This window comes from Eleginops maclovinus, chromosome 2 (assembly GCF_036324505.1).
Source record: "Eleginops maclovinus isolate JMC-PN-2008 ecotype Puerto Natales chromosome 2, JC_Emac_rtc_rv5, whole genome shotgun sequence".
Taxonomy (NCBI): Eukaryota; Metazoa; Chordata; class Actinopteri; order Perciformes; family Eleginopidae; genus Eleginops; species Eleginops maclovinus.
The window spans coordinates 27,231,010-27,251,514 of NC_086350.1; the positions used below are offsets into that span (position 1 = coordinate 27,231,010).

Consider the following 20,505-nt stretch of genomic DNA (forward strand, 5'->3'; position numbering starts at 1 on the left):
AGCTTTGTAAAGGGATTCTACTTTTTGTTTTATTTTCAAGTAAAATAATTACTTGAGTTAAATCGAACAAAGGTAATTTCTGATTATTGTATAGAAAGAAATACCAATTATTGCAAGTATCGCTCATATTTTTAATATTTGAGTCATTTTCACTCCACCTCCCCATGTTACTTTATCCTTTGATATGTTGTCATTTTATTTTGAAGCCAAAACCTTTCAATCCGGTGGTTAATGGCACAAACATCCGGGAAGTAGCCTGATAGGTCCTCGTGATGAACCAATCACAACCATCTATTTGCAAGCGCATTCAATAAAACCAATGTTACAGAACGTTTCAAAGACATTTAACTATTCCATTATCAATACTAGTAAGTAGGGCACACTGAACTTGTATGTAGTGGTGCATATGTTTTAAAAGCTTGATATTACTGTCATGATGCAAGAGATGCCGGGTGGGACTTATTCCCACAGCTCAACAAATAGGATGCTGGAATTCTGGAAAAATGATATCAGAACTAGATGTTCCCCAAATGATCTCAGAACCATGTGGGATATGTCCAACTCATAGGATGACTCGAGCTAAATATGATGAAAGTAATAAAAACGGCTCTACAGGCATAATGAACCTGCCTGATAATATAAAATGAATTGCCTTTTGGAGGAGGGGATAACAAGTGGCAATTAATTTGGTTGCCTGATGCCATAAAGCTAGGAAGGCAACTAACACCAACATATAATCCGACCGTGTGTAATACAGTATATGAATGTTGGCTGTATTCGTACAATCAGACTGCCAATTTACATCAACTTAAGAAATCTGTAAATGTTTGTTCACCTGCTCTGAGTTTTACTCATTATTTTAATGCATGTTTATTCTTATTTCTTTGTTAATTTGTTGTAATCTTTATATCCCTGTGTTTATTCTCATGTGTACTACCTGTGTTTCTCTCTCACTCGGTTGCTTCCTGAACACCTGAATGTCCCCACGGTGATCACTAAAGCCTTATCTTATCTAATAAAAATGAATGCACAACATGATCATTTCCTTTAATGTTCACAATTATTTTCTTTACCGTATAAACACTTAGTATCACTAACTCCTGTCCTGAGTCATCATAGGTACTTTTTTTCCTGCTACAGTATTAAAGATTAAATTCAAAAGATGAATATGCACAGTAGCTACAGTGTAGTTACGTATGGCAATGAAAAAGTCCCGAGCTCCTCCAACTATGCTACATAAAATATATAGGACATAAAACAATAAAATAAAAAATAAAAAAATAAATGAGTGCAAGAAGGAGTTGAACAGATGAGAATAAAATAGTGCAGATTATGTTGCATGACAAATATGCAAGTAATGCAGATGAAGTAAACTATAGACCTTAGATAAATAAATACAATGAAGTAAATAATGCAGAGAATGTTGTTTTTGACCAAGATGGGGTGATGCGTTGATAGGACCAGTAGGTGGTGGGGTGATGCAGGAAGACACAGACTGAGCTCAGACCGGCCAGAGCTTCATGGTGGTCACCTCAGTTGGGCCTCATCAATGTCAGTCATCATGACATTGATGAGGCGCTGGTGGACTCAGTCTTCCCAGGAGGAGGCAGAGACATCTGTCCTCTGTTGTCTGCAGGCTGAAGCCTTCTGACACACACTTCATCACTAAACTTCATCATGTAGTCTGCACACGCACAGATGTACCACAGGCTGTTGTGTAGTTTATAGGTTGTATTTGAATGTAAACTAGCGCCATCCTCTCGTATGGCCTACCTTTATTGTTAAGAATGTTGCAATAAAACAACATATTGTAATGTTTCATGTAGCACAATACTGTACACTGTTGTGCTGTGTGGAGGCTTGTTTTTATTGACCCTCAGGGACAAATCCTTTGAGTTGCAAAGAATTGTAAGGAAACTATTGAAACACAATTGGGGAATTTTAATACCTCTGCACTGAGCAAGCTACACAGTTTAGCCCATGTAAAACCGGAAGTTTGATGTTTTGACTTCAGAATAAAACAGTGAATTGTCTAATTTTTCTCTTATGTATTTGCATTGCATTTGGTTACATTACTTTTATATTTTGATGCTCGTATTAGGTTACTGATTACATTTTTTTTTACATGTAACTAGAGATTTAAACATGATATTTTTGTAAAGTAGCTCTCCCAATCCTGCCAATACCTTGTAAAATCTGTTCTTAATTAAATTAATTAACCAGATGCGTAATATACTAAGTTAACAGACCTGACTGTATTTGTACAATCAAACTTTTACATCAACCTTATTATGTAATAGAATAGATGCACCAACAGTTCCTTCACTGTGTACACTGTGTTTGTACTACGCTGGAAGCAGAACTGACAATTCATTCTCTCCCCACCTTAATTCTCTATTGGAGCAATAGTGGATAAACAAATACAATGAAATGAATAGCCAATAGTGTAACCAGTAGCAAAAAAGTAAGATCAAATTCCAAGCCGCCAAACTTAAGTTTGCAAAGACTGTACGCTTATTTTATTATTATTATTATTATTAATAATAATAATAATAATAATAATAATAATAATAATAATAATAATAATAATAATAACAACAACAATAAAACATGTTTTCTTCTTATTGAATCTGATTCTTCTTATCAATAATATCATAAGATTTAACTTTGGTTTTATTTATTTATTAATTGTATAGGTTTTAATATTTTATTGAATGTATCGATTTGTCTTATGTTTTCCTTTTTAAATGAGAGGGATCATTTTGACACCTCCCTGTGTCCCTTGTTGCTAAATTATGTGCTATGCAAATAACTCTTTATTATGAACCTTTAGTATTGCATTTTTGTTATTTCATATATGTTGTGAATTTAACAGCAGTGTTTCTCTCTGCTGTCGTTCTTCTCACCGTTTTATTTTTGAAAGTCCTTACCGGATACTGTATCTGTGTGCCATGTCTGCCTTGTCAGCCGGCCTCATTCCTTTCACCATTCACAGCGAGAAGGTGAAACCAGCGGCTAGGGCACTTCTCTGTCTGTCTGCAGGCAACCTGATCGACTAGCATCACCAACGCCCATAAAGTAGCAATATCCAGGAAATAAAGCTAGCAGCTAGAAGAACAGCCGCTTCCTCCGCACCATCCGACCGGCTCAGTTGTTGCAGTGCAGTGGTCGTGATTTTGGACCTGAGCCTTTTGACACCGTTATCAGCTTGAGTTCTCTCATGTATCACATGTAGTGTACAAGTTAGCGGCTTCTTTCTCACTGTGCGGCTAGCTCTCCCTCTTTGGACTGATTCACTGCGACTGTTTGACTTCTATACGAAAAATGGCAACCCAGATCGATAAAGAGGCTTGCAGAGAGGCTTACAACCAAGTCAGAGACGATAACACGGACACTAGCTGGTGAGTGTGCGGACATTATTATTATTATTTATCATCTATTACAAATATGACTACAGTTTTTTTTATTTGCACATTTGCTAAAATTAATCTTTTATTTTTATTTCAATAATTACTAAATAGCCACATATTTACTTCAGTGACAAATTAACCACTCAATACATCAGGTTTCTATAAAATCTTAGTTAAATGTTAATTCTCTCAGCCTGTTACCGCCCACTGCGCCCTCTTTTCGGTGGCGAAGGCTGCGAAAAGAAGAGGCGGACCTTTTATAAAACCTTAAATTACATCTAAATAAACACATTTTGGCTCACAAGACACTAACCGAATGGAAAACAGATACATTAAGATATAGAACATGTGAATAACTGTATTTTATGTCACACGAGCATGTGCATTCAACCAAAGTAATTTTAAATTGCTCGATATTTGACAGTAGTTCGCACTGCTCAGTCTGAATAGGCGCTGGACTAAGACATTAGGGGGTTTGCCCGCAACTCAAAGCCTTGGGGAATGGTTTCACACTGGATACATGAAACCCTGATTCCAGTGTTTGTTCTTATAACACAACTAACTGAAATACATGCAGAATTCACCCTGCCCTGCCTGCGTGATGTATCTGATCTGTATTCCGGCTCTTTGGCGGTCACACTGCACAGTTATCAGGCCCAGCGGGGCAGAAGTAATTTCCTTTGTCCTGTATTCAGAGAGGATAACGTTATAGTAGTGACACAGGCACATGGCTGACACACAGCTCCACCTTGCATGGGGTCTGCTGTATTCTGTGCATGGCTTCAGTCTGCAAAATGGGCCTCATGCGCACATAGCCATGGTTGTGAATCGACAGATATTGAAGTATGATAATGCATGGAGTGATAATAACGCATGGTGTGTTCTGCATCTTCCAGGGCTGTGTTTAAATATGAGGGCTCCATGATCCTGCCTGGAGGAACAGGGACGGACTATGAGGACTTCAAGAGTTTGTGCACAGGTAAAGAATATATTTTCATTTGGATGACACATTAGCTGTGTTGAATGTGTGGTTGGAACGTCCAGATTGTGTGTGTGCTGTAGGAGCAGGTTCTACAGCCTATATTCACACAGCTTGATTGCAGGACACTAATCTCTTAAGACTCTGTGCTCAGTCACCCATTGGCCTTGAGCCGTGTAACTACACTGTCAACGCACTTGCTACTGTATGCATTGGATAATCTGTTTTACAATATCCTGTGCATGCTTTTACCAAGGTAAAGCATCGAAGGTCAGTCGCAAACAGGATTTGTGAATTACTATGGGAAGCATTAGAGCCTTACTTTCTACTTTGGTCCTCCACCTAGTTGTCATTCATGAAGCTTTTTTTTTTACTTGCCATTGAATAAAACAAAATGATGTTGCTGTAGCCTTTTACAGAACAGTAACTTATCTACAATATTTTATACTGTGTATTCTTCGTGGTTCGTGCCCTTTTACTGTTGATATGTATATACTATGTATATACAGCTGAACAAAACTGTTTTTTCAGTGTGTGTTCATGTGTTTCATTACACAACACTGTAATAAGTAGTGTTTCTGTTTGCATGGAGTCCATTTTTGTTTCTTCAAAAGAAAAGAAAGCAAAAAAAAGTAAAGTATGTACTTTCAGAAAATGACTCCCAAAAATAACTGATGGTGCTGACTGGCCACTGAGAAACAACTCTCACACTCTTCCTGTGTGTTAGAGCAAAGCATCTGCTGAGAGGCTGGGTGTGGCCGGGTTGCGTTTAAAGCCTGCAGCCTCAGGGCTTTACTCCTTCTTTTCTTCCTGATATTTCAGAGCTCACATTCCTGTGTTGAAATAAGTCATTTATCACCCGGCTTTACAGCAGTTCAGCCGGTGCATTTACCCATTGGTTCCTGTTCAGAGATGACACACGCATCGTGACACCTCTTCCTGTCAGTGGGCTTGTTTTCCTTATTTAGCAATGAAGTTGTAACTCTGCAGAAAAAAGTGTAGGAGGGACCGATGCAGACGGCTCGTCTAGTGCTTTCAAGGTTTAAAGGTTTTATTGGTCATATGCACAGCATATACAGCGTATATGTTGGCAATGAAAATCTTATATCCCATGCTCCTCCAACAACTCAACATACATGGTGCAAATAAGATAAATAAAATAGTGCAAAAAGAGAGAAGAATATTTACAATAACAACAATAAAGATTTAAGGATGTGAAATATATACATATGTGGAATACATTGAAAGTATTTAAATACTTTACACTGTTGAATGAGGAGGTATGGACAGATATGGGTAGTAGTGAGGCTCGCTTTTAACACTGATCTGAGAGTCATCCAGCTGCAGGAAGTAGGGATGACTTCTGTTGAAACCTGGATCAATGCTAGAAGACACTGCATACAGGAGGAGAATTTCCAGTCAACAGTTACAACATATTTAATTTGCCTCAAAGACTTTAAAACCCATTTGTGCCAACAAAATCTAGCAATAACCCATAACTTGTTAAGCCATGCAGTGTCATATATTATTCATTGTAAGTCATCAAACTATCATCTTATGGAGAATTCAGTCTAATAGATTCCTAATTCTTTACTTTTAGCCATATTGGTCGCGTGACTCTAGGGACGGCAATGGCAGTGTTTTTCCAATGGCAGGGATGATTTTCATACAGATAAGATAAAGATAAGAAGTACTTAATTATCCCAATTTGGGAAATGTTTGCGTATTTAAGAGAAATTAAAAGTCTAAAAATAAACAATTCAAAATGTAAACATCTCAATAAAAATAAAATAGCATTAAAAAAGTATAAAATATGCATGTTGAAATAAAAATGTACAGTAAACAAAGTATAACGCAGGATACTATATATACGTTAAGTTACATTGTACTCAGACGATGAATTTGACTGATGACTTTTCCTCTAGCAGCAACTTTTATCAAGTGGATGGATTGGAGCAGAATTATTTGCATCCAATCATAGTCCCCAGAATCTCCCCCTCCAGTGCCATCATAAGGTTCTGACACAGTGACACTACACTTGGGCGCGGCATCTGATCTGAAATCAGAGGCCTCAGATTCATCACATCCTGTTGACTGGCTTCACATGGCTTTGGGGATTTAAGGATCTAAGTGAGGTTTTCATACAACATCAATCAGCTGAGTACCACAGAACTGTAGGATATAACAGATGGTTCTGAGATCTTGATTGCCATCATAAGGCCTAAGACCCACAAACATTCTGACTGAATTTGTACCGACTCAGTGATCCTCCCAGCTGTTTGCGCTTTGGTTACTGCTGAAGGGTTCACCCCCCTGGTGGTCCCACTCTTCTTGTAAATCTGAATAGTAGAGGATATTTTGGGTGTAAAGGTTTTTCTACTGAGGAAAGCTTAAAGTGGAGAATAGAAAGTGTCTAGCCACTGTGGAGCAGGAAACGGCTCAATAACTTTAATTGTTATAAATGTAGAATTCAGGTTCAGGTTATTTATTTGTACCCGTAGGTACATTTGGTTTGCATAAAAGACAAGGGATCCATCGTGACCAGTGTTGCCACAGTTGCCTTCAAAAAGTAATCTGATTACTGATTAATCATTTAAAAAGTAACTTAGTTAATTTAATGATTACTGATTTTAAAAGTAACTAAGTTAGATTACAAGTTACTTTATTAGTTACTTTCAGTTACTTTGTTTGGGTGGTGGGGGACCTCCTGCTTTAGTCGCAGCTCTCTGCTTCGCACCACCTGGTGGGATCTGCTCTGTAGCTTGACTGTGCCGTTGTGCACAGAGTACAACAAACCTTAATATTGTCGTCTTTAGCCCACTGAAACTCAAAATAGTGACTATATTTCCAGCTGGAAAAAGCGCATCTCTCTCCTCCCTCAATTGTTGTTTACGTTTGTGTCGCTGCGTGGTATTACACTTGAGTGGTCCTCGTGCTGAAAACGTGACTTAATTGTCGCATAGACATCACTCCTCGAGACACAAGAAGAAAGCAAAAATATATCGTTACTAAGGAAAATGACAAAAATAGTAACGCACAGTGACTTCGATAAGTAACACTAATCTGATTACTGGTTTGGAAATAGTAACACGTTAGATTACTCGTTACTGAAAAAAGTGGTCAGATTAGAGTAACGCATTACCGACATCACTGGTTATCACACTCTAAAAACAAACACAGACAACAGACACATCTCCAATAAAAGTACACCCTGCTCCATCAAATCTCGACAGATTTAAAAACATTTAAAAAGAAAAACACGAGTACAAACATGGACATTCAAAATTCATAAATAATTAGATAAACAGGCATCTGTGTGACAAAGGGAAAAGGTAGTCAGAGTATCAATATGTATAGCAGAATTAAGAGAAATAAAGCATTAATACAGTATATCACATTTTGGGGAAAGAGGAACATTTGATTTGATGTTGCTCTACATTATAACTAAAACAATGAGTCAATTAATTGGCTAATTAATTGATATGAAACAATTAACAACTAATATGATAATCAACTAATCATTTCAGAGATTTTTCGAGCAAAATAATGTGAAATATTTGTATTTATTCTACTATCACAATATTAGTACAGACAATGTATGAATCCGACAATCAAACAAAATGAGTAGAATATTGATTCCAGGCTATCTAATGACAGGATGTGTTGCTTTTCTTTTTAAATATCAATATATTATCAATATGTTCTGGGTTTTGTTGAATAAAACCAGATACTTAACAACTTCTCATTGGGATGTGGAACATTTCCCAGTATGTCTACCCTAGATATAATAACTGGGTGTCTCCGGAATGATTCATCCTCTGGGGATCCACACCGGATGAAACGGTTAGCTGATTGGCATCAGGCGCTGCTGTTAGTGAGGATGAAACCAGGACCAAAGAGGACTCAGTTAACATGTCGGTAACAGCACTCCTGGCCAAACCCACCTGACACTGTCCACAGGAGACAGCTCTGGTTTCCAGGCTGTTCCGCAGAGGGACAGAACTGAACAGGAAGATATGGTGTCACCCGCCTCCTCCGCTGTGCCAAAATCAAGTCAATTTATGCAGGGTAGCGCGTCTCTCAACAAGTCGTTCTGCTGTTTCATCACTGCTGTAGTTTCAGACCTCTCCTCCTGCACTACAGCCAACTGCTGCGTCAGCATGGCTTTAGAGGGAAGACAAACCAGGGAAAGGAGGAAGTGTGTGTGTGTGTGTGTGTGTGTGTGTGTGTGTGTGTGTGTGTGTGTGTGTGTGTGTGTGTGTGTGTGTGTGTGTGTGTGTGTGTGTGTGTGTGTGTGTGTGTGTGTGTGTGTGTGTGTGTGTGTGTGTGTGTGTGTGTGTGTGTGTGTGTGTGTGAAGTGTGGCTGGTGTGTTTGTACTCTCTGGTCTAGAACAATGACCTATAAGGCAAAGAGAGGTGGTTCACCTTGAGTGTTACAGCATTTACTTCTTGAATCAGGTGTGTGTGTGTGTGTGTGTGTGTGTGTGTGTGTGTGTGTGTGTGTGTGTGTGTGTGTGTGTGTGTGTGTGTGTGTGTGTGTGTGTGTGTGTGTGTGTGTGTAAAAAGGTGTTAAAGCTTGCTATGTCCTCTGTGTGTGCGCTGATAAGACTGATAAGTGTTTATAGTGGCTGCTTCTGTAAACGTGCGGCTGATCTGAGAACAGTGCTGCTGTGTCTCTGTTAATCAGCTGCTTGAGCAGGTTCATAAAGATAGCAAAGGTTGCACAGTAATAACTCCTAATGGCCTTCAGGAAAACAGCCTGTTACTTCCTTCAGAGCCATTTCTGAACATATCATTCTAAATGCAAGTGATTGTTATAATGCCTGGGAAAGAATTCACAGAGAATGCGTCGGGCCGCTGATTACATCATAAATCGTGCATTAATTGCGTGCCATGTCTGAGGGTCGGAGGCATAAGAGAAGATGCACTAATGATATTTCAAAGCAGACAAAGCCATAAAGTTTTGTAGCTGGGTGCAATTTGCTTTTTTTATGGCTGATTGTACATGCACCAAGAACACTTGTGGCGGAAGGATGGCAGAGAGAAAAGAAAAGTGACATTTTCAGGGCGCCAGCTACCGGTCCTGACTGCAATGACTCAGAGGAACTGTTCCGAACTTCAGGCAAGATTTTAAATATGGTATAGGGAAATATTTGTATCTTTTATTAAAAAATTGTCGTCAGTAAAATGAATGTTAGATCATTTTATGGTTTGTGTCTGTATCATGACATAAAGAGCCAAACATTAGCCGCCTTTAGCTTAGCGGTGTTAATGTGAAATGATGCTGGGCAGATGCCATTGGATTTTGGGGGAGGAAACCAGTGCAATGATACAAAAATCCGTCAAATTCCACGCATTTGATTGAATTGCTCATAATGCTGCTAGAAACAGAGCTCAGTGGGGAGTGACACACATTCTCCTCTTTCTAAAAGTTAGAAATAATGAATGTATGGATGTCATATTAGAAGTGTTTGAACTGACTGGGCGAAGCTAACATGAGCTAATGCTATATTTAGTTTTACCAGAAGAAAATAGGATTGGATTTTGTAATAATGATGCAAAGAAATGCAGCAGCTTTTAACATGTTTTTTTCTTGTTAGTTCTTTAGCCTTTTTATTGAGAGGTCAGCCTCAGAGTGATGCATGCGCTGTAAGTCATCGGACTGTTTACGCAATCAGACTTTGCATAGAAAAGTGGGGATTTTGCACCAAATGAATGCCTTTTAATGAATTTGATTACATGCAAATAGCAATGACGCACCAAGGCACCATTTGCTGTGCAAAGCGCAGTCGGGGGAGGGGGGGGGCTTTCACCCTTTGTGGGGCCTTTGGGGATGATGTACTTCGTTCTTAACTTCTTAGTGCAGGTTTAGCACAAACCTGGGTTTGGACACTGCAACTTTGTACCAAACAGCCTGACATGGACAGGGAAGGTCCAAAGGGAGATGCATTATGGGATATAACAGATTTAGTGCCTCTGCTCTCTCCATTGATTTCTAATCTGTCCTTCAGCTTTACTTCAGCTCTATGCTAGTGTGTGCTCAAATCAGTGTAGTGCCCCTTATTTCATCAATGTAAAAAGCTGCCATTCAGACCCCTCACATGATTTTGTTTCTCCAGCAGCACTCTAAATCCCGAACGTGAGAAGGACATGAAGCAGGTCACTTTTTAGTATTTTTGTTATTGTAAAATTAATCCGCCAATAAACAGAGTGCACACACAGTGAGCTGCAAACTGTGTGTGTGTGTGTGTGTGTGTGTGTGTGTGTGTGTGTGTGTGTGTGTGTGTGTGTGTGTGTGTGTGTGTGTGTGTGTGTGTGTGTGTGTGTGTGTGTGTGTGTGTGTGTGTGTGTGTGTGTGTGTGTGTGTGTGTGTGTTACAGCTATAAGTCAGTCCGGGATGCACTGCAGTGGGGCTGCTGAAGACAAGCTTTCATCAGTCCTTCTCCTTCAAACATGTTCAGTGTGTGTCCAATGGAAGCTTTAGATATTTTGTGTTTGTTATTCAGATAGAAACGTAAGCAGTGTCTCTGCCAGTAGTTATATCAACTTGGGAGGTTTTCCCTGCAGCTCATCAGAGACAGAGTTTCTGTCAGAACATCTGGAAGACAATTATGACTTATTGTTACGTAATGATGTACAGCCTGAAGACAGAGCGGAGAAGACAGCCTGAGCACACATATTTTTTGAGAAAATATGTGTGGCATGGTATGATCCCACTGGGAGTTTGGGATGTGACCAGGTGCCAACAAGCCATATGTGGGACAAAGAGGACGTTTGTGCGAGACAGTGTGGGACATGTTACTGTGTTTCTAAGAGCTAGTTTAGATTTAATATAATATCTATCCAACCCTTAAAAATACAAATTTCAACTGAAACTATTAGCTTAGTGAAGGAATTAAATATATTTGTTTTAAATTGTGTATTTTTCTAACAAACTATCATCCGTAAATGTTCTCGTTTTCTCGTGTGATCTCTGAGTCTGGAGAAATGAGTAGAGCTAGCTCAGTCTGCTGACCTGTGGGTCCAAGGGCTGCACAGTGTGGTGAAAATGTATTAAATCAGCTGCTGTTACCTCATCTGTTTGGTAATCCTCTTTTGGTTTCAGGAAGGATAAATCCACAGATCAATATTTTCTTTATGGGCCAGGCGTTTCTCGTGGGTTTTGGGGAAGTATCGCTTCAAAACGTATTCACCTCCGAGCACAATTGAAAATAAATTCTCCTCCATGGCTACACCCATAAGTTAATAAATTTCTCTGTTGATTGATTGACACCTGACACAGCTAATGGTGATAACCCTCTCGTGTTTTCTAAACACCTTTTGGATAAAAGCCAAGTTTTAAATGGACAACTGTCAATCAAATGCGGGGCATCGGCTAAATGTGTGGGACAAATGAGGAAATGCTGTGCAGTCACAAAGCGGGACACCTGGTCACCCTAGATGTGGCAGATCAACGTTCTATTCATTTCCTATAAACAGTTATGTGACTTCTCGATATCTGGCACCTTTTGTGTGTGCATTTAGAAAATGATTCTTGCTGAGCATTGTGAGCTGTGTGGGCTCTTTAGTTTAACCACACAAATCTACACTTCCTCTGGAGTTCCCCTACCGTGGTAGTTTAAATTGCTGATTAATATTTATTCAATGCCGATACATCTGGGATTAGGTTGCAGGTTGTTAACAAGAGTCTTGCATTTCTTTTTTACTAAGACTGCCTGGTTTCAGCCATGCTACGTCAGCAGTCAGGGTACATGTCTGTGATTTCTCACTGCTAATATGTCAGCTTTTAGATCATGTGAGGACAGAGACAGAGGGTTCCTTGATTTATGAGACATCATTAACTGTTTGCAGATAGCAGTTGTAAATTATAATTAAAGCAGCAGCAGAAGAAGATGACTTGAATTGTCAATCTTTTGTATTTTGTTAGCAGCTGCTCTGCCAGCATTATAGATTGTTGGCGGAAAGATAAGCCAGTTTTACTACATAATGTGAGAAAGTGTTTCATTAGCATTGTGAGAGACTTGATATGAACGATTAGAGCTGTGGTCTAATTATAGATAATTATGGTATGTCATTGTTGCAGTGACCATTTTAATCTGGAGAGACATGTTTTGATATAACATTGTATATTTATTGCCAGCATGCCCGTTGTGCGGGGGTATCATCCGGGAGGGGAAACCGAGCCGATGAACTTCACTAGGGTCTAGACACTGGTGGTGGTGGAGGCATGAAGGGATTGATGGAGGTCATCTGAAGAGGGATGAATAAAGCCTGAAGTGGACCCTGGATTCTGAGATAGGGAGGTGGAAGTGGGGGGAGGAGGGCTGAATCGAGTCACCTGAAATGACAGCTGTCAGGAGGGGAAGGAGCAGGTTTAAAAAGGTTTGACGATGCGCTGTGATTGGCTTGTGGGAATAGAGGCAGAGTGATAGGTTTAGCTGGGGAGGGAACGCCCCGAACACTGATTGGGAGGGGGGAGTGTAGTAAAACGGAAATATGTGAATGACTGTTTATAAAGACGCTCTTCCTGGTTGAACTTGCGCTGAGCTTCATTTCCTTGACATGAAGACTACTTCCTCTCATCAAATTAAAACATCCTAGTGTGGCTCGAGAATTAGATGTGTTTTTCTTATGAATAAACCATTACAGAACATTTCTGAATAATGTTATTTAAAGGAATCAATGTCATATTGATGTCACCATTAGAGGAGGGGAACTTACTGTAAAACTACAACACAGGTGTACCTTAACCCCCCCCCCACTTATTGATGTTTAGCCCTTTAGTATTCACCCTCTGTTCCATGTTTGATAGGCCAGGCTACACACTGAGGCTCCTCACACACACACTCATAGCTTTGTAGCTCTGTACCAAACACATTTTCTTTAGCCTGCAACACATTTTGAGCTTCCCTTTTTGAATTTTGCACTTTTGCAATTTGAATACAATTTCTATTAATCATGCAGCCATATACAGGATGTGTTTAGGATTTTGAGTCGTTAAGAGGTGCAAAAAAGAGAAGAGCAGCTGAGGCATTCAGACTCTGTTCAAACACAGTCAGCTCTGAGAGTGACCAGCGAGCTCACTGTGACACAACTGCAGCCTCACAAAAGATCTTACTCATTTAGTCTGTTGACCTGAATACCTCCTCTCTCTCTCTCTCTCTCAAACACACACACACACACACACACACACACACACACACACACACACACACACACACACACACACACACACACACACACACACACACACACACACACACACACACACACACACACACAGTTCTGGGGTGTTGGGCGCTGTGGAACTGCAAAAAGCAGAACCTGGTATAACACTGCTACACTGAAACTCTTTTTGCTTTGTCTTGCTTTCATAAACACACACCCACACACACATGAAATACATAGTGTAGAAACACCTAATGCAACACAAGATTAACAAACCTTGGAAAAACAAGGTGTAGCCCTTTTCCTATGAGGGGTTAGAAAAGGAGAACAAGGCTGTGTACTGGCAGGAGTCTGGTGATACGGAATGTACTGGGGAGGTACGATCAAGCCCCCAGGAAGTGTGCCAGGCATTGAATCACATTTTGTAATGGATTAACAATGGCACTGCGACTTCCGTGTCAGTCACAGGATGCCATTGGGCCCAGAAATCCTTTCCCCCATTGACTTACATTGGGGGAGAGACGTCTGTATATCAACAAATATATATATGTATTTTAAGTAAATTAATTTCACTGTCTGAAATCTTAATAATGAAACGTTGTGAAATACTCTAAAAAAAACTGTTCCAGAGTAATTTTTAAAAGGCAAGACTGGATGTGACATAGCGAATTTGAGGCGGAGCTTAAGAAAAATTCAATTATTTATGCTCTACAGGCCGCATGCTGAACATCCCCGGAGACCCAGGGATCTCTGGGTATTTTCTGTTCTTGAAAGTCAGGCCAATCTGGGTTCCCACATAGCTGAGCAACTCTTTATAGGAATAAACAGGGCCCCGCCTCCAACCATCCAGTTCTCTTTACGAATATGTGCTCACGATTTAAATCAAGTTTCTTTTGTTTTCTTTAAGATTAGTTTTGGGGCTTTTCATGCTTTTGTTTGAAAGAGAGACAAGAGACAACAGCGGCCTGCACCGCCTGGGAAAAAATAATGAAATGATTAGTTGTTGAAACTTACAATCTGTATATTCAGTCTTTTCCTCCATCTCTTCCCCCAGATGACGCTCGTCTGTTCGCCTTCGTCCGGATCACGACGGGAGACGCCATGAGCAAACGGGCCAAGTTCACCCTCATCACCTGGATCGGGGAGAACATCAGCGGGCTGCAGCGCGCCAAGATCAGCACCGACAAGGCGCTGGTCAAAGAGATTGTGCAGGTCAGGAACTGTGTGGGGAGAAAACAGCAATTAAATATATGGCTGTCATCGTGGGTGTAGAGGAGAGCTGTGATGGTTCCTCTGGGAGGGCTGCGTGGTTACAGAGGCAGGGTGGCAACAGAGTGCTGCCCACAGTTACACACAGCAGGATTTATACAAACAACAACAGCTGAACCCTGTATGGAGGCCCGGAGAGGCAAGGAAGGAAATGAAACCTGTTGATCTAGTTTCTATGTGAAATCTAAAAGTGCTCTCTCTATGAGTATGTCTTAAGAACAGATGAGACATTTATATTTGCAGGGATAATCTTTTATTTAAACAAACAAACATTTTTCTAGGTTACTCTATCCAAAGAAATTGGCTAAATTGGCTAGATTTTTTAAAATTAATATCTTTTGCCAGGATGTCGGTTTTGCAACAAGAAACTGAAGTGCATGACTGCCACATATTTTAAATAAGAATAAAACATTCCTGTTTTCCCTCATTTTTGTGCCACACATCGTTTCTAGCCAAAAGTAAGACATGACAGTAATGTTATTGGCAGATTTGAATTAGTATTTTTCCCTTTTCTTTGGTGGTTTCTTTAGTGAATAATATGAAAATGAATAAAGGTGGTAAGAAAGATAAGCAACAGAATATGTTATGATTTAAAATAAAGTAACATGGAATAACAGCAAGGCAGCATAGCGCTTTTCATATTCACAAACTATGTTAAAGTTTCCATAATCAATCCTTTTATATTAACTAAGACAAAAGAGTTAGCTGATAGTGATCCTAGCTTCCTGAGCAGTAGACAAATAGAGTTAATTGGTAAATATTGTTCTTCCGTCAGCTGGAAACATGATCGCAATGTCATGCTAATGCTGCTAGATGAGTAAACACCTTGAATGAAAGTTAGAGTATTTAGTTTTTGGGTTTTATGTTTGTTTCTTTGACCCAAGGGACCAAAGACATTCAGCTCTAAAGCGATCTTCTGGAGTTCTACTGCTTATGATTAAACACTCGGTGCCTTTAATATATGCGTTAAATTATGCTTAGCTAAGCAGCAGTTTTTATACCAAACAACAGTTATTTTGTCCGGAACTTATTGCTGAAGAGTTGTACATATCAACAAGATCAATCTATTTTTATTACCTATTGTTTATCTGACAACAGCTACATTTATTTTTACTGCCTCAGCATCTTAATATAAAGGATACTGATCAAACTAAGAATTGACAGTCAGCAAGCTCATTGGCTTAGAGGGCTTTTCCCCCTCTCAAATAACCTTTTATTTAATATTTATTTTAAATGAGCTGATAATAATAAACTGTTTCTTTAATAAAGGGCTCTGTACGGAGCCAAAAACCCGCGCAGGCATGTTATTTCGCCGCCCGACAGCTACAGGAGTCAGCGAGCCTGAAGAATTATCACATGCACACTCAGATGTGATGTGTCTAGCATTTATGAAAAGCTGTTTCATTCTGGCATCAATTTCACGACAATGTTCTTGAACGGATGCAATCAAAAGTCTGTCATATTTAATATAAAAAGCAGAACCTTTATATTCCTGAAAGTTGCAGAGTGTTGCAATCCATTAGACATAAAAGGGAAATGAGTTAGGGTTTTACAACATCCGGTTCCCTCTTCGCAAAGTCAGTGGTTTTTTGAACGGGTTCTTGGTTAGACGCCTGAAATAAGCTCTGTGGTTCACACAAGACGTTACATTTTCAACATAAAAGTCTCTGAATATCGCGCATTTGAACACAAAGTTACCTCTTTTATTATCTGCACATTTTATCATTTTATACTGTATGTAGTTTTTTGGTACATCTATATATTTTTTAAATACTATATTTTAATGTTATAAAAGACATTTTTTTAGTTTGAACTGTTTTATGTCTTTAGTCGTTTTTCTTACAGTTTATCTTCTTTAACTGTGTTCATGTATGCTCCATAGACACCACATTCCTCGTATGTGTATACCTACTTGATTCTGTGTCTGATCAATAAATACCACACTGGTGAAAGTCTGAAGCATCTGTGTGTCACAAAAACAGTGGTTGCTAACAGGTGGCTAAATAAGCGACTTTCCACTAGCCACTATTAGCTTAGCTTAGCAGTTGTAACTTTGATATGGTTTGTTAACAGTGTCACATTAGCATTTACTTAACTTCTGGACATGAATTTCTGCTTAAAAATCACAAAGTGGTGTTCAAATGTGGAGATTATCCTAGATGTTTTTGAGCCACCAATCTTATTTTTGTTACCGAATCCAATGGAAAAATCCCATTGATTTTGTCGATGTGGTCCAGTCAGCCTACAAAAACATGTCATAACTACACCACCTTATTTAATTTATGTATTTATTTGAACAAGGTCCATGCATACATTTGATTAATCTCAGAAAAGATAGAGATGATTTATGCCAAATTTGAGCTAACACCTCATTTCCATCTGCACTCCTATAGGCAGGTGCATAAACTTCAACAAACACCAAAAACATTTCATACTCTCTATCACACAAACAAATATTAAACTAGATTTAAGTACATTTCAATAAAATAGTACAGTTAAAATATCATATGACAATACAGTTGAAATTGAAAAACTCATTAGAGTGTAATTAATGTTGAATGATCCATATTTTTGCTCCATGAGTGAAAGTGTTAAAGTCAGTGCAGGTTTTGAGCTCAGCTGGGAGAATATTGAAAGTATGGTTTTGCTATCTGTACAAAATCTCGCTTGTAACATTTAAATCTTTACCCAGCTCTAAATCGCCTGGTCTGTTCGCATTCTGCAACGATTGAAAACATAACTGTGGATTTCTGTTTTTGTTTTACAGAACTTTGCCAAGGAGTTCATGTTCAGCGATCCCAGGGAACTGGACGCAGACAACATCCGCTCAGAGCTGAAGAAGGCCGGTGGAGCCAACTACGACGCTCAAGCCGAGTAGAGAAGTGCCATGGTCCACTGGAAGGGTTTGGGGGGGGGGGGGGGGGGTTGGTTGTGGTCAGGGTACGGTAGGGTGGGGCGGGGGGGTTGGGGCAGGGCAGTTTCCTCTTGGGAGAGCGAGGCAGGATAGGGAGGGGGGGGGGCTTGAAAAAGGGAATGCACGCACAAACGAAGCAGAGGTGCACCAGCAGCTTTCACATGGTGACCAAACACTTTAATGCAGCCTTTAGGAAACAGTAGATTATAAATCCTTCCCTAGTGACTGATTTCCTCTCAGCAGCAGCCTTGACACACATCTGGTTACCGTAGTTACAGAGTAGTATTGGTACAGATGCTGTTGGTGCACCTCTGATATGAGAACATCTGGATAACGGCGTTTATATACTTTATTTTAACAGTGTGAGCTGCACTGCCCAGCTACTTGAATCCTTTTGTGTATTTGGAAAAAAAAATACATCCACATTTTAGGACAGATTAGAAGCACATTGGAATATCTTCCTTGAGAACCTACATTTTTAAGAAACCTTACCATGGTGACACTCAAGATCGTTACTTTAATGCCGTTTTTTTTCGGGACTTTTTTGTCTTTATGATAACTCGTTAGCAGCTGATTAGCTGAGCACACAGGGACAGATAACCTGGCTCTGTCCAGAGTAACTACCTCTGCCTACCACCACCTCCAGAGCGCAGTATAAAAATGAAACCAGGAAGTCACCGTTCTTGCACGTAACCCACTGTGAGATGGCAAATTTCCATTTTTATAATTAGTTTTGCACCATTTGAACAAATGAGATGTATTAATAAAGGAACTTTAGAGAGCTGCTGGTGGATATATTCATTTATGTCAGTACCAGGCTAACTCCTCTCCCCTGTTTTCGGCCTTTGTGCTAATCTAAGCTAATCAGCTGTATCTTCATATTGAACGGACAGATCATCTACCCTCAAGGAACAACAAGCTTGCAAATGAGCAGATTCACAAAATGTCCAACTGTTGTCCAGAGATTATACAGTTCTGTTACTTTATTGGGTGTCTGCATTCACTGGAGTTAAAATCAAGTATATAAACGCTCTTAAAGATCACAACCTGCCTCCCTCCTCTCCTCCCCTCCGCCCTCTCCCCGGTCAGCTCCTGGTTGGTGATTTACTGTGCCGTATGTAACATCTCAAACTCATTCTCACCTCAGCCGGGCTGCAGCTGAGCAATACGACGTTACATCAAGGCTTCAGCACTGTTCCCTAGGAATCATCTCACATAATGAGGATGAAGGGGTTCACTTTGGAATGAGGCTCTTAACTCACAGGCGTGTGTTTGCCACCAGAGCATGCTCTTAGTCATGATACACTGTAAAAAAAAAAGGGGGAAAAGATCTCCACTTTCTAACATCCTTGGTGATGGCTGCTGGCTTGCTTTGTGTAATCTTGAGTCATATTTAGCCTCCTCTTCATTCTCAGCCGGGCAGCTGTGTTAGGATTACAGCCTCCATCCGGTCCCACTGTCATTCAGCCTGTCTGCAGACCTGTGAACTCCTATTTTAATAGTCCAGATGTGTCTTTTTGTAGGTGTGATCTTATTGGACCTTATTTTGATGTACTTCCTTATTCCACTTTCAGTTGGATAGGATCGATGTTAGCCATTTCCAGTGCTGGGGCAGAGTTTGTAGAAGGGTACACGGCAAAAAAAGGAGACTCTTGGAGGCTTTCTGCCTGTAGATATTAGGCCATAGAAATACAAGTTTTATATCGACCCGTCAGCAGCACTTGTAGTCAAGTATTGAATGTTTTTCCACGTCTCAAAGGATTGTGGGGATGGAGATCTTTTCCCCTGGTGTTTCATCTCACATAGACCACTAAAGGTGTCCATGCCTATTGTAACCTACTGTGTTTGGCTGCCTTAGCCTCCCAAATGAGAGAGGGGCATCATGGGAGCTTGTGAACTCTACACTGTGATTGGCTACCGTCCTTACATAGGGGTGGGACTCTGATCTGCTCATGGCTCATTACAACGTGGGCCTGGGTTCATCATCCCCCTCCCCCCACCCAGGAGAAGTCATTTGTCGGGTGTAGCAACTCTGTTTATTTCAACCCTCTCTCCCCCCCCCTGCAAAAAAATGGATGTTTTTTCTTGTACCTTTTATGTTTTTGAGATGAATTTTATTTTCTCTGAAGAGTTTTACCTTATGATTTTATTTTTAAGAGCATTGTTATCGAGGTCATTGGCAAAAGAGATTTTCAAAAAAATAATGCAAAAAAAAGAAAAAGAAAGAAAGTGGGCACAAGATCAGTCATTTCAAAATAAAAATTGATGTTTTTTTCCAAAACCTGCTTCTCAAAGTGTCTTCTGTGTGTCTGAACTGTGATGACAAATGTGGGGTTGTGTACCCCCGCACACTATATTAATGCATTTATGAATCAATGAATTGAAATCATGAAATGAATTAAATCAATCCCCTTGTATAGTTGAGTCTCAGAAGTGTCACTCACATCTGGAAACACTGCTGAGGGAGTGCAGAGGCTTTAAAAAGCTCTGCTGACCTGGTTATACACTTTCATAAGAAACTGCAGATATAAACTACATGGATATGTGGAAGACAATGACGGGAGGGCCCATTGCCAGACAATGATGCCAAAATTATAAAAAACGGCATGTGGATAGGTATACTTATATGCAGAGGTGGAAGAAGTACTTTGATTATTTAACAGAGTAAAAGTAAAAATGTATTAGAATAAGAATACTTTAAAAGTACACAGAAATGGCATTTTAAGCATGAGATATTTCTAAATGATTTTATTAAAATGATTGGT

General features: G+C 39.7%; 1 protein-coding gene across 1 annotated transcript; it reads left to right on the plus strand.

Annotated features, from left to right (window-relative positions):
* The first annotated feature begins 2,988 nt into the window (after positions 1-2,988).
* On the plus strand, positions 2,989-20,021 carry cotl1 (coactosin-like F-actin binding protein 1). Its single transcript, XM_063905731.1, has 4 exons — positions 2,989-3,401; positions 4,307-4,389; positions 14,612-14,769; positions 17,594-20,021. Exons 1-4 carry the CDS (start codon positions 3,325-3,327, stop codon positions 17,702-17,704), a joined length of 429 nt encoding a protein of 142 aa, XP_063761801.1. The 5' UTR covers positions 2,989-3,324; the 3' UTR covers positions 17,705-20,021.
* Positions 20,022-20,505: the final 484 nt, after the last annotated feature.

Bases quoted from the DNA above. Each gene is read 5' to 3' on its own strand.
- cotl1 (XM_063905731.1), top strand. From the start codon at position 3,325: ATGGCAACCCAGATCGATAAAGAGGCTTGCAGAGAGGCTTACAACCAA. The intron at 3,402-4,306 runs GTGAGTGTGCGG...TGCATCTTCCAG, and splicing joins GATAACACGGACACTAGCTG to GGCTGTGTTTAAATATGAGG. The intron at 14,770-17,593 runs GTCAGGAACTGT...TTTGTTTTACAG, and splicing joins TGGTCAAAGAGATTGTGCAG to AACTTTGCCAAGGAGTTCAT.